Raw genomic sequence first — 14,115 nt, forward strand, 5'->3', positions numbered from 1 at the left:
TGGCTAGATGCTGGAGCGGTGGCTGCTGAATCTTCTAGCACGAAGACTATTGCTGTGTAAAGAAAAATGCTCTTGCTTTGAGTAAAATTGGCTCTAAAATTAGGCCACCAACGCATAGAAACAATGATGTAGTAGCCAATGCTTTCAGGTAAGAGTGCCAAAGAAAGTGTAGACCCAGTCCACTAAGCTCAAAGTCAACTATATGGAAAGCTCTGCACTAGAAAGGAATGTTCTACCATAAATCACAATGGGGGGGTGGGGTGCATTTGTAGCCGGCCCAGTTTTGAGCTCGGCTCTATCTTGAAAAATAAGGCGTCAAATCACGCGTCAAAGCCCACAAGAAAAAGCCCCCATATGCGTTTCTAGATCAAGTTGGATCAAAAACTCCATGCAGAGAGTATTCTATATGACAGGTATATTTGTAGCACGTGCTGCTGCGCTCATTGTACAAAATGTGTATCATTGTGATGTCGTGTATAACGCGTAAAGCTCATAACCTTTCCTTCTGAATCCCGTCATTATATATATATATCTACCACAACCAGAGGTACACTTTGTACAACCTTTTTCAATGTTGGCTTTAATCGTGGAAATTATTCATGATACAAAATCATTGCTTTTTGTAAACATAAATAAAGAGAAGAACAAAAAAAATGACAATAACAATAAGACGCGAGCTTAAAACAAACAACAATAACCAATGATCGATTCTTTTTCGTCAAGTTCTAGAATGTTTCTTTAGAAGGCGACCGAATGAGGCGCGGTTAGATGTTTCTAGACCTCTTACGGGGTGTACAAGTTTGCTGTATCGAAACGATCAAACGCATGACCTTCATAACGTTCAAGATACAATGGTTGACGCGCTTTCCTCCAACAACTAAAATCTTGCAACCGGAAATTAACTGCCGAAACGTGCGTTATGCTGCTGCTCCGGCATCGCTAGGCTACAAGAGCCCACAAGATCTTCAAAGTCTACATATTGAAGCATAATTAAACACTCTAAAGTAGCAATATCTAACATATATTCTATAAAAATCATATCTAGATAATTGACAATGAAAAAAACCGTAACTAATTGAAATCGTGAAACGCATTGCTATGAAGTGCAACGTACTTGAATAACATGATAATAATAAAAAATAAAAAAAATTAACATAAGGAATGCTCGTAAAAATTCAACCCACAAAACTTTTTTTTTTCTCCATGTCCTCCTACCTTTGTGCCGTTCGTAAACTCGATGCTTTTGATACAATCATGAGTTTCACCGTCAATCACTGGTCTGTTAACATGGATAAATTGAGTTAGATAAATGTACAAGTGGATAAAAAGCAACAGTATCTGTAATGAATGTACATTCCTTTGTAATAATGCGAAGTAAAAAAAGAAAAGAAACCCTTTCTCTATCAATTGAAAGCTTTCTCAATTGTTGACCACCTTCAACGACCCTGGCTCTCTTGCTATCATGTCAGGTAGCGAACCATTACTCAACTTCCTCCTACCGTATTCTGGTTCAGGTGAATTGCCATTGAGGAATTGGAATTGATGTGATGTCTGCTGTTGTTGTTGTTGTTGTTGTTGTCCGTTGGATGGTGATAGACCATTATTATGCTGTGGACTTCCATCTCCTCCACTGTTGTAGTCGTAAAAGGCATAATCATCTTTTGACCCTAGTGAGTGATCACCTCCACCACTGGTTCCGCTTGAGCTTGATTGTTGTTGATGGCCAAACATGCCAGTTGCGCTAGTTCCACTTCCACCATGAGAAGAGCCATGGAATTGGTTGTTGTTATATTGTGTTGGAGTGTGTTGAAGCGATGGTGATCTTCCTGGGCCATTGCCGTTTTGTTGTTGTTGTGAAGTATCGAAAAAGTTGTATCCACTAGCCAATAAGAATGGGTTAGGGTCCAGGGTTGTTGGTGGTGGAGTTGGTGAATCAACTTCCGACATCATTTCAGCTTTGGGTCCTGATAATGTAAATTGATCATCGTCATCGTCGTCGTTTTGCTTTCTACGTCTAAGCCAGCAGAATGCAAAAAGTAAGCCAGCAATGACTGCTACTCCTGCTACTGATCCAACAACAGCTCCAGCAATAACTCCTCCAGAAGTTCCCTTTTTCTTGTTTGAATTTGAGTCGTCGGATGATGATGATGATGATGATGAAGCTGATTCAGAGCTTGTGGACGTTCCTGTTTGCGATGCATCCAGCGATGAAGTTGGTGAAGAAGAAGACGATGTTGATGAAGGCTGTGAAGATGGGGATGCAATTACTGTACGATAAATGACAGACTGCAGCTTGGTATTTGCTGAGTTTATGACTGTGGATACTATGGTTGTTGGTTGTACTGATGATTCTACTTCTGTAGATGTTTCTGGATCTTGTGAAGAAGTGGTTGCTTGTGTTTCAGAGGATTCTGTGTTAGAAGTGCTTGATGGTTGAGCTGTAGTGGTTTGTTTTACAGTACTAGTTTGTGGTTGTTGTGACGATGATGAACTAGACGAGGAGCTGGATGAGGAGCTAGACGAGGAGCTGGACGAAGATGTAGACAGCAGCGAACTACTGCTACTACTCAGTTGTGAGTCTTCACTATCAGCGTCTGAGTTGACATAAACAGTGTAATAACCATCTCCACCACATTTTTCAGAACCATAACCTTGACAAGAACTATCACAATTTGAGCTATCTACTGAGCTCAGTGAAGGGTCGGAATCACCACAATAGCATTGGCTACCACTAATAAGCGCTGCTATTCTTTTTCCGGCACATTCTTGTTGACAATGACCTGAAGACTGCCATATGTAGTAACCTTGTGATTGTAAATTTGACAAAGCTGAACTTTTGTAACAACCCAGATTTGACCAATTATCTGCAAGAGCAGTAGAACTGAAGAACGATAGAAGTAAGGCTAGTTTATGGTTAGGTAGCATGCCTCTCTTCTTTTCTGTAGTTGCTGTGGTTCTTATAAAATATGATCTGTGAGTTGAGTTGATATGCAAGTGGATGTAAGGGGGGTATTTTTTTTTTTTCCTTATACAAATCCTCTGTAGATCTTTGGATTTGTATGAGACGGCGGGTATAATTCAGTTGAGGAGGTCGTCGTTGTTGAAGTAGTTGGTGAGTGGGTGGGTTGGTTTGAATGAGAAAGGAAGAAGGTTGTAAAAGATTTTAAAATTTTTTGACAGTCGTCGTTGTCGTTGTCGTTGTTGTTGTTCTTGGGATTTTGAGTTTGAATATATGAAAAGAATAAGGCCTTTTTGTACAACAATATAACATTTTTAAACTTCCTGTATATAGAGAGAGAGAGAGAGATATAAACAATAAGAAAAGAAAAAAAAAAAGAAATTTTTATTTTTTTTTGGTAAACATCAACAATACCACAAAAACACCAAAAAGTATACTGCTATATACAGGAAATACATCCTTTCTTCTTCTCATTTCCGAAATAGCCTTTATACTATAACGGACTTGAAGTTACCTGTTAAGCTTTTCATTGAAGAAGAGATAAGTGTATACATCATTGTAGTGATCCCTTTACTGACAAGTTAGCTTCTATTATAATCCTCCTTGAAAATATAATACTATCATTTTTTTTATATTACAATTGCCGCCTGATCTTTTTTTTTATTTTTCTTATTTTTTAAAAACCCTTCAACTTTTTTCATTTGCTCAATTGAGAAATTTTTCATCCTGATTGAGACATCACGGATGTGCAGCACATTCACAGGTGAAATTTTAAATAAAGTACGTACAAAGAGCTAATTTTTTTGTAATTTACACAAAATAACCGCTTTAATATGTGAAAGTGTGAAAGCAATCTTTTGTTTTTGTTAAACAAGGCAAAAAAATAAATAAATTCCTTCGTTCGTCTACACAAACAGAGATCATACGTACGGTTCATAAGACAAATGAGATTTATTTAGTAAACAACAAGGAAAGGAGAAAATATCAACGAAAAAAGCTTCTCCTATACCGTCCCCTATATGATTAAACTTTGTAAGGAAGGTGGTGATCTGATTGATAAAGCAAATATAAAGATAGTCACGGAAGCAAACTAAATAAAAAAATTTTAAATCTTTTCTACTATTGGCGCATCGCACAGCTTACGAGATCACACGCATGTGCACGTTGACGCCAGTGCAAAACTTTAAAAAAAATAAGAAATTTATCTCCGACCTTTTTCAATAAGTCTAATTACACTGCGTCATTTTCGGTGAAAAGTGGGTCAAGGGATATATATATATAGATAAATCACACGATGGTAACAGTATATTGATGACGCGTTAGACACGTAATTATTTTCTCTTCCTTTGAATGGATATCATTGATTTTATAAAGTCCGGCAGGGCTTTGTCTCTTCCGGCGTTTAAAGAAAAAAAGAAAGCTTTCTCAGCGTCACATTACAATTTCTTCTTAGTGGGGGACAGAACAATTTGAACATTTCTTGACAACACAATAAAGAGGAAAGAGATCAAAAAAAAAAGTCTACGACTGTTTCTTCCACATATCAGCTGTTCGTACCTTTCGTTCTAGATTTATTTCTCCGTATTGTAACCGGCAGTTTCTCTCGTGGACAATGCGTTTGTTCGATCAACAGCGTAACACAAAAGAAAACAATAACAAAAACACCAAAACACCAAAACAACAACAGCTTTAATTCTCGTGCCTGGAATTTTCACTTAAAACAAACTTCTTGGAACAAAAACATGGGGCGAATGAATCGTTGACTTCAAGAAAAAAATACTGAGTAAGCTGATGGCTGACTCTTCCCTGATCTCTCTATTTTCATTTTGTTTTTTTTGTTTTTTTTTTTTGCCTCATTCAGTAAATGTTCCTCGTACTTTTTTATGAACCTCTCCTTAAAATTTTCAATAAGCCACTCGTGCTGAATCTAGTTCTAGGTATATTTCCTACTTTTTTGTACGTCTGATTGACAGGGGAAGCTGCTTGTTTTTCGTAATTTGTGGTATATTAACAACAGCTTTACAAGGCTTTGGAACTATTTGGCAAATGTAAGCCGATTTGTATCTCAATAATATAGTTTTAGTTTACATCACCGAACTAGATTTACTTTCTTTTAAGGTATGCTGGTTACCAATCTAGTCCTTTACTTCTATATTGACAGCAATTCTTCAAAATATATGCGTAAAGTTGGCACAAAATTAGTCTCCAACATTTAGACCAGACAAAAAATTGAGTAGCGTATCTGGACCCCTTAATCCAAGCCATGGTGTCTATTTCCTCTTTTCTACTGTCCATTCGAAACAAAGAGGTGCATTCATTGAGTTGTTGCAAAATAGAGTAGCATTGAAAAAGGTCGTGTACAAATAACAAAACCCGAAAATAGTGAAGGAAGCTCTTTGCAGAAAAAAATTCTTCCTCATTGAACGCCTCTTCTTCTTCTTCTTCTTCTTCCTTATGTCAAGAAGGATATAAAGAAACTAACTAAACCTTGAGATTATAAACTAACTATTATGGAGCCCTATTTACGTAGGCGCCTTGTAATTGTTGGTTAATGACATACCTTGCTTTTGTTTTCTTAAAATCCTTAGATCAGAACAAAGCCTTTTTCGCTAACCACGATCATTTTCTAATTGAAAGAAAAAAACATCTTCCGTAGATCGTTGTTTGATAGTAGTTGGGCTGACATTTTGGATAAAGATTAGATGTGGTGGGTTTTTTCATTGTGTTGTAAATGTGTCACAATAATCTCACTATCCGTTTGCTGTAGCTCCTCTTTTGATTTGAATCATAATTGGTATGAGTTCTAGGCCATATTGGTATAAGTCAATGTCTTGCCAATGGTCAAAGCAATATGTAAATACCATTTAAATTGCATCACTTTTCATTTCTGATTCTTTGAATTTTTTTTTTTGCTCACCAAATCGAAACCCGATTGCGCTACAACGGCCAACCATGACATCGTTAAGAACTATTGAAAACATCGTGATTGTCTACGAAGAAGAGATCAATCAACTCAACCTACCGGACTTATTCACACTAAACAACTTTTCTCCGCTGAGCAATACACAAACTCCGCAAATATCTCCATCGCCATACACTGCTCAATGCAAGTTGCAATTACTACAAACGTCGCTATTACGACAACTCCCTCTATTGAATCAATTCAAGAACCACAAGCTGTATCAAGATGTCAAACTGAGAATAGACAAGTTGCTTATTGATGTAATTGATGAGAAATTGTACATTGTTGATCAATTGATTGAATGGTATAATTTAGCAAACACACCACGACGCGAATCAACAATCGAAGGCACCACCAACAACAACAACAACAACGATTCGACTAACGATCCTGCTACATCCACTACATCCAACAACGATGAGAACTTGACAGAACTACGTAATCGTCTTCTTTCCAAATCCAAATCGAAATTTGATCTCGACTCAACATCACCAGACAACGTTGACAAACTCAACACGTACCATGAATCGATTCAAGATGACATACTTAATGAATTGTCACAACTTACATCTACGTTGAAAACGAGTGCCATGTCTCTAAGTTCCAAGATTTTAGGTGATGATATATCAATACTTAATGAAACAAATGAAAATATTATCCGCAATTCAAACTTGTTTAAAGTGATTGATCGGAACTTAAACAACTATTTGGAAAGTAAGACTGGTGGTAGGATAAGTTTATGGTTTTTATTGAAATGTGTTGTTGGTGTGATCGGAGTGTTTTTGTTGATGTTGATCTTTGTCGTTATTGTTCCAAGAATAAGGTAAGAGGGAAAAACTTGCAAAGAAGAGTGTAATGCCCTAAGATGTGGACTGTCTAGTCTTTTAAAAATTGATGACTATGTATATAAAATAGAGAGAAACAAAGAGCCTCATGACAAAAAACTTTTCTATATAAAAATAATAAATTGTAAACTTATGCAAAGATCAATAAAAAAACGGTAAAGAAAACCCAAAAGTGTAGTAAAAACCAATATCAACAACAGCATTCGTGTGTTGAGATGATGAATGAAAACAAAAAGTCAAAAACAACAGTAAAATCGGTGAAGTGTAATAAAAATGGCTTTGTTGAAAGGAACAAAAATGCATCATCATAAAGTCAATAAATATGGATAAAAAAAAAGTTGAAGCAAAGGATGTGGTAAGAAGAAGGTGTTGGTGTGGAGGTACCCCCTTATTGTAAGATGGAGTTGCTTGGTGATTGCAATGGTGAGTTTGAGCTACTCTTGCTTCCAGTGGTGATTTCAAACGCATTATGGCCAGTTTGTAACGCAGATCCTTCTCTCAAATCTTTGAAATCAGTCAAATCAGAAAACGATCCATCTCCACTTCCGCCACTTCCACTAACAACAGTGCCGGGGCCACTTTCATTATTATTGGTGGGAGTTGCCATTGCATTGGCTGAATTTTCCAAAAGACCCAAAGCCCCACCAGCTAAAGGCATACCTTGATTTTGAAATTGTCTAGGTAAATTTCCACAACGATCTTTACCAAAATTAATCTTCAAATTCTTATAATCAGGAAACAGTTTAATACCGTCAATGGCTTTGATAGCATTGGCAATATTGACAAAGTTGATAAATGCACAATTCTTCTCCTCGAGGTAATTAATTTGTTCAATATCACCAAATTTGGAAAAATCTTCTCTCAATTTCTTGGGGTTATAAAAGTCAAAATTGTTCAAATTACCAATATAAATGTTTCTTGAAGCTCCATTGGAAACAGCCAAACTAAGAGCATTACTCAATGGTCCGGAATGTTTACCCCAACCGACTTTAATTCTTCTGTTGTGAATGGTCAATCCATGTAATTGACACATGGCGAAAAACTGAGCTGCAGCAATTGGGTCAATAAATGTAATAAAACACACATGTCTTTCTTTCAAGAAACGAATACTTTGCAATAATCCACCACGGACAACATTACAAATTTCTTCAACAGAAGAATCTTGATGCAAGTTACCCAAGTAAACAGTACGGTTGCCCAAATTGTTAGCACCACCAGCTTGAGTTGCAATTTGGGCTGCAGCTGCTGATTGTTGAACCAATGCACTAGAAATAAATTCACGATCAGCTGCCGTGACAATATGTTCCATTCCTGGAGCTAAACCCAAATATTGAGCAGCATTATGTTGCTGAGTTTTAGTGATAAATGCACATCTATCTTTTCCATAAAAGCATTTCTTGTCCAAATATTTCTCCTTTAATGGTAAATTAGCCACACATCTAATAGCACTAAGGATACTTAAGAAATGAATAAATGCAATACCCTTTTCTGGGATAATCTTGATACTGTCAATAATACCATAACAAGACAAATCTTCTTTTAATTCTTGTTCTGTAATCAAATCTCCAGTAATAGGATTGATCAAATTTCCCAAGTAAACGTTTCTCGTAGCACCATCACGTTGAATAGCCTCCAAGACTGCAGGCAAGATAGGAGTATTCTTACCCCATCCAATTCTGATATCATGCCCTTTAATATTGAGCTTTTTCAATATACAGTCAGAATGGAAAAGCAAAGCCAGTTGATGGTCAATAAATGAAATGAATGCACAGTTCTTAGCTGCGATGATCTTTACATTTTCAAGGATTCCTGAACGAACATAATCCAACAATTCATTGGGCTCAATATCTGCCGGGATATTTCCCAAATAAACAGTTCTTGATGGAGCTGCATTGGGAGCTGTGTTTCCACCAGCAGAAGCACCATTAGCACCACCGTTTCCCAAAACTTGTGCGTTGGATGCATTTGAAGTGTTAATTCCATTGTCCCCTTGATGCTGATACATATCGTTTGGTTGTCCCAACATACTTTGATCGTATTCGCTAGGCAAGATGTTGGAATAAGGAATGTGTCCACTAGATCCATTGCCTTGCAAAAAAGAGCCCTCTTCAGCGTAAAATTCTCCTCCTGTAGTCGATCCAATTGCTGGGGCATCAATGTTATTGAACCCGTTGTTTCCTTGAAATGTTCCACTGCCATTGAACTGGTTGAAATTGTGGTGGGCATTCAAATCGGGGTTATATTCACTAGAAATCATCAAATGAGACGTGTTTCCAGAATTAAATCCGTTGAATGGAGCTTGTCCGGCACCGTAGGGATTGTGAGGTCCTTCCATTCCGTTTGAACCTTGAATACCTGAAGAGAACCCATCACCGTCACCGTATTGGTTCTGTTGTTCAGGATAGTACTGTGGGTAGTACTGTTGTCCAATGTACTGTTGTGACATTCCTTGATATGGATCGAAATATGACATGATCAGTATAATAAATTCAAAGTTTCAGATGCTTTGAAAACTTTTGATAAATACCAGCAAATTGCAGTAGTTCTATAACGCGGATATGACTCTTTCAAATGAAGTAAAAGAAAATGAAAAAGGCTGTGTTGCAAAGGGCTTTTTCTAATTGAATGACTTTTGATAATTAGAATGAATGCAAGATTGGAAACCAAAAGTTTGATTGTAAAAAGAAAACAGTAAAATAACACAACGGATCAAATAGTATATATTCCTTTGTCTCTATCAAGAACCGGTTGATCTGGGAAATAAATTAAAGCCAAATGAGAAAAATAAAATAAAAAAACGTAAATGCAATGTGCTATTAGGAAATGACAGATGAACTAGTGGATGCAACTAAATGAAATAGGATTGATGCTTTTGTTTTTTCTTTTCAAATAGTGTGTTGTTAAACTTGAAATATCAAAAAATAAAATGGAAAAGAACAGTTGAAAATTTTGATAAAAAACAAAAGAAAAAATGAACAAATGAAATTGAAAAAATAAAACTGTAGATGTATGTTTAAATGAAGTCGAAATGAAAATGAAAAAAAAAAGCAAAGTTTGATAAAGTGTGTTTGTTAAGGTGTAGTTTAGTTTTCTAAGACTTTTGATGGCTTGTTTAAAGAAAGATGAGTGTTGAATCAAAGAAAGACGAAAAAAAAATATGTTGAAGAAGAGACTGAGAGAGACTGAGAGATGAGAGAAGTAACGCTACCATATTACTCTTCTCCTTTTTCTCTTATATACAGGAGAGTAATATTCCACAGAGGCTTGTAACTCGTTTAATCGATAGATCCTTCATGGAAAAGACTTCTAGGATAGCACTTAGAAGGCATGGTTCAAGATGAGGTCTAGTAATTTTGGGCAGAGCAGCTGTTGGAAGGGAAGACGCGCAAAATCTACTCAAAGATCATCTTAAGCGGCACATCTTACTTCTAAGTTGAAGATAGGTAATCACATCCTTTTAAAACCGAAGAAGGAGTGATCTCCTTGTGGCTTTCAAGCTTATGTTATCCCTACGGTTATTTAGTTTCCCTGTTTAAGTTGGTTAATAAACTGATCCAATTGTATTTGCTGCAAAAATGCATGACTGCGAAAAAAGAGAAAAAAGAAACAATTGACTTCCCGGTTATTTCTTAGAAGAAAAGCTCTATGCGACTCGGGAAACAACGATAATTCTACTTTTCTTAAGTTATACCGCATTAAAAACTACATCTTAGTATCCATAAAGGGCATAAAAATTGTTCATATCAATTAGTTCCGCAAACTGCGAAAACTGGACATTTGTTCTTATATTGTCGTCATTATCATCGTAAATCGTCAATCATCATCATCACTGTAATCTGTCTCGACATCTGCTTGGCTTGCAGCTGGTCGACTCCCTGTTGTATCGGTATCTTTGTTGACACTCTCGTCGTTGGAATAGTCTGTCTTGTCTTGCGTGTCATTGGCTACATCGGGTTTGGATTTAGAGGCACTGCTTCCAAGACTATCTTCAACAAAAGATCCATTCTTGACCCTGCTTTTGCTGTCCGTACCAGTACCGGTATTTTCCTGTAGTTCCTCTTTTCTGTCTCCCTTCTCCTTTTCCTTTGCTTCAGCATCTTCATCAATTGAACGTTCTGACATTTCCCCGTCATCAACATCATCAGAGCTATATTCTGTTCTCTCATCACTTTCTTGATCTTCACTCTCTTGAGTCTTCGTCATCTCATCATTCTCAGCCATGTCTTCATCTTTGTCATCGGCCTCTCCTTTTGAATCATCTCTCATTGCACTATTGAAGATATCTCGATCAGTTTCCAACTTAAATGAAGGGTTTCGAGACCTCCGTAGCAAGCTCTCCACTTTTAAGGAGTCCAGAAAGCTGTCATTGGCGAATGAAAGGGAATCCGGGTTGAATGGTGTGCTGTTAGCATATGGATCTGGCTTAACGACAACAGGGTTGGAATCGTCTTTCAATTCGGGGGATCTGGGAGCAATTTGCGTACTCGGTTCTCGATGAACGTCTGGCTCCTGTTTCACCTTAGGCTCTTGTTTTACTTTAGTCTCTTGTTTTACTTTAGTCTCTTGTTTCACACCACGCTGCTCTTGCATATTGGGCTCTTGTTTCACATTTGGCTTCGAGCCACTTCTCAAATTGTATCTTTTCGGTCGTTCCTCAAGCTCTGGCTCGTTTTTAATTTTGACATACACTAAATTCTCAACATTTCCATCTTCGTCATCAACATCAGTAAAGTCAGTGTCACCTTTATAGTCCGATATCTCTTCTTCACTTTCAACTTCCTCCTTCTTACTCTTGCGCTTCCTGGTAATTGCTCCTTTCTCCTGCTTGACACGTTTTCTTCGGCCGGTTGTTCTTTTCAGAGTACTACTAGCTTCTTTGTCGTTTCGTTGTTCAGCTACGTTGGCCAAAAAGTTGACATTCAAGCCGAGTAGTTCGGTTTTCGGTAGTTCATTCTTTGATAATTCAAAAATAACATCCTTTTTCAAGTTAATCTCTTGGTAAAACTTGGATTCCAAATCTATAATTACCTCCTCGCAATCTTTCTGTGTTTGTTTCATTCCTTCTTGCAAAAGTGTATTGTCGGTCTTTAGTCGTTCATTCTCGGCGTTAGCTTGGATCAACCTTCGAACGAGCTCTTTATTCTGACTATCAAACAACTGCAACCAATTGAATAAATTTCCTTCATCTTTCAAATGCTCTGAAGTCTCAAAATCCACTGAGTTCAAGTCAAATTTACCGATGGTTGGATTAAATGTTCCAGTACTCTTTATCTGTATCTGTAAAGTATCCGGATTAAGTCCCTCACCTCTCTTGAAACTACTTTCAGGAACATTGATCTTTGCACTTAGAAGAAGCTGTTTATGCACCCCCTCTTTACCCTCATTTTCTAAATAGGTATCCAAATCCAAGGGAAACAAGTCAGTAAACACGTCGTACGTGTTTTCATGATCAATTTTAATCTTCCGCGACGATGAGTTTTCAAACACATTGTATAAATTCTGCTTCTTTATAGTAGTATGATAGTATCCTTCTTCCCATATAGACACTATTGAGATATTGATAAAGTTGGGATCCTCGCTTGGTTCATAATCTGCTTTAGTAACGTGTGTCCACAACGAGCTTTTGGAAAGGGTTTTGGATGCAGTTTCGTTTTCAATTATCAAAGGGATTTTCACAATGAACCCTTGTAAGGGCAATTCTTCTTCGGCACTAAAGCTGCTCATATGATTGGGTACATGAATATTATTGAAAGGGTGTAAATGCTTGTGTTGTAGCGCTCACCGCGTCAAAAATGATGACAGATGAAAGAGAGAAAAAAAAAGAAAAAGTTCTTTTTGAGTTAATTTTTAACACTCTCCAAACTGACTTGTATGCAGTATCGAATCATATCAAATAAATTTTATACTTTTATAAACATTTGAAGGTGAATGTGAGATTTACTTTTAAAGTGATCACTCAAATTTATGCCCTATTTACCTTGGTTTTCTTTGTTATAACGTTTGCATTTTTTTTTTTATATAAAAGCTTGAAGGGTTGCATCATTTGAGTTCATAAAAAGTAATTTTGCAGATGTTTTTATACAAAGTTTTGTAAAAAATTGATATGACCACCTAGACAGCATTAACAGAAACTATCACCTTCTATAACTTATATACGCTACTTAGATTATTTTGCAAAAATCTAATGCAGTCTATAGTCATTGTTAGATGTTTACGTGTGACGTGAATTTCACGACACAAACGCAGGACTTTTTATCACGTGCTACCAACCTTTTCTGTGGTATCTGCAGGGGTATGCTATCTTGAATGATTGCTCAACGAAACTTACATCTTCCTACCTCCATTGACATACCACTGCATTTATAACATCCGCTGAGGAAAGTACAAGCTTTGCAATGGATACCATATATTGGAGGCAATCTGTCGCTGCGAAAGTCAAATCCAAGCCACAAGTATCATCATGGTTTCAATTGAAGAGAACAACGAGCCTAAGCCTCTTACTCCTTTGGAGGCTGGCCCTTCTAATCCCCAGTTTGTTCCACTGACCAGTATGCATTCAACCCTTGTTTCAGATGACGAGCGGACTGTAATCAATAATCAAAAGGTGCTCAGAAGAGATTTAAAGAAACCTTCTGAAGGAGAGCTCAATCCCGGATATACTACCTGGCCTCAACATCAATGGGGAAATGCTTCAGCACTTGGGTTAGCAGGCTTTGCATTGACTGCCTTTGTTGCTGGTTTAATTTTAGCCCGTGCTATGGGTATTACCACATTGAATGGAGTTATGGGTGCTGCGGTGTTTTATGGAGGGGTAACACAATTTTTGGCTGGCGTTTGTGAATTCTTTAATGGTAATACTTTCGCATTCACAGCTTTTGTCAGCTACGGTAGCTTTTGGATGTCGTTTGGAGCGATATTCATCCCCACTTTTGGAATAATTGACGGTTATGGAGGCGCGGATACTGAGCAGTTTAATAATGCCACAGGATTCTATTTACTTGGTTGGGCATTGTTCACATTTATGATGTTACTCTGTACGCTCAAGTCAACCTGGCCCTTTGTGCTATTATTTTTCACTTTGGATTTTGGATTTTTCTTACTTGCAGCTGGGTTTATGAGACAAAGTGTTCGTTGCATTCGAGGTGGTGGTGTTTTGATTGTAATTAGCGCCTTGTTTGGTTGGTACAGTTGCTTTTCTGGGGTCTCTAACCACTTCAACAGTTATCTCATTTTTCCTACATTGCCTTTGCGAGTATTTCATAATAAAACAAAGACATTGCCTGCTTAAAAAAAAAAAAAGGAGTTGCTTATGTATATATACTCAAACATCTATTCAATTGAACATGCCC

General features: G+C 37.2%; 5 protein-coding genes across 5 annotated transcripts; 2 read left to right on the top strand and 3 right to left on the bottom strand. All coding sequences in view use genetic code 12, as the record gives it.

Moving 5' to 3' along the window:
• Positions 1–1,419: 1,419 nt before the first annotated feature.
• WSC2 (Wsc2p) lies at positions 1,420–2,925 on the bottom strand (the record flags this gene model as incomplete). Its single annotated transcript, XM_067690468.1, has 1 exon — positions 1,420–2,925. One exon carries the CDS (start codon positions 2,923–2,925, stop codon positions 1,420–1,422), a length of 1,506 nt encoding a protein of 501 aa, XP_067548931.1.
• A 2,986-nt stretch (positions 2,926–5,911) lies between these two features.
• Positions 5,912–6,748, top strand: I9W82_001696 (SNAP receptor; the record flags this gene model as incomplete). The annotated part of the gene is made up of 1 exon (XM_067690469.1): positions 5,912–6,748. The coding sequence occupies one exon, from the start codon at positions 5,912–5,914 to the stop codon at positions 6,746–6,748; it is 837 nt and encodes a 278-aa protein (XP_067548932.1).
• A 406-nt stretch (positions 6,749–7,154) lies between these two features.
• On the bottom strand, positions 7,155–9,239 carry I9W82_001697 (uncharacterized protein; the record flags this gene model as incomplete). The annotated part of the gene is made up of 1 exon (XM_067690470.1): positions 7,155–9,239. One exon carries the CDS (start codon positions 9,237–9,239, stop codon positions 7,155–7,157), a length of 2,085 nt encoding a protein of 694 aa, XP_067548933.1.
• A 1,340-nt stretch (positions 9,240–10,579) lies between these two features.
• On the bottom strand, positions 10,580–12,490 carry I9W82_001698 (uncharacterized protein; the record flags this gene model as incomplete). The annotated part of the gene is made up of 1 exon (XM_067690471.1): positions 10,580–12,490. One exon carries the CDS (start codon positions 12,488–12,490, stop codon positions 10,580–10,582), a length of 1,911 nt encoding a protein of 636 aa, XP_067548934.1.
• A 736-nt stretch (positions 12,491–13,226) lies between these two features.
• On the top strand, positions 13,227–14,054 carry I9W82_001699 (acetate uptake transporter family protein; the record flags this gene model as incomplete). The annotated part of the gene is made up of 1 exon (XM_067690472.1): positions 13,227–14,054. The coding sequence occupies one exon, from the start codon at positions 13,227–13,229 to the stop codon at positions 14,052–14,054; it is 828 nt and encodes a 275-aa protein (XP_067548935.1).
• Positions 14,055–14,115: the final 61 nt, after the last annotated feature.

Source organism: Candida metapsilosis (genome assembly GCF_017655625.1).
Source record: "Candida metapsilosis strain BP57 chromosome Unknown scaffold2, whole genome shotgun sequence".
NCBI lineage: Eukaryota > Fungi > Ascomycota > Pichiomycetes > Serinales > Debaryomycetaceae > Lodderomyces > Lodderomyces metapsilosis.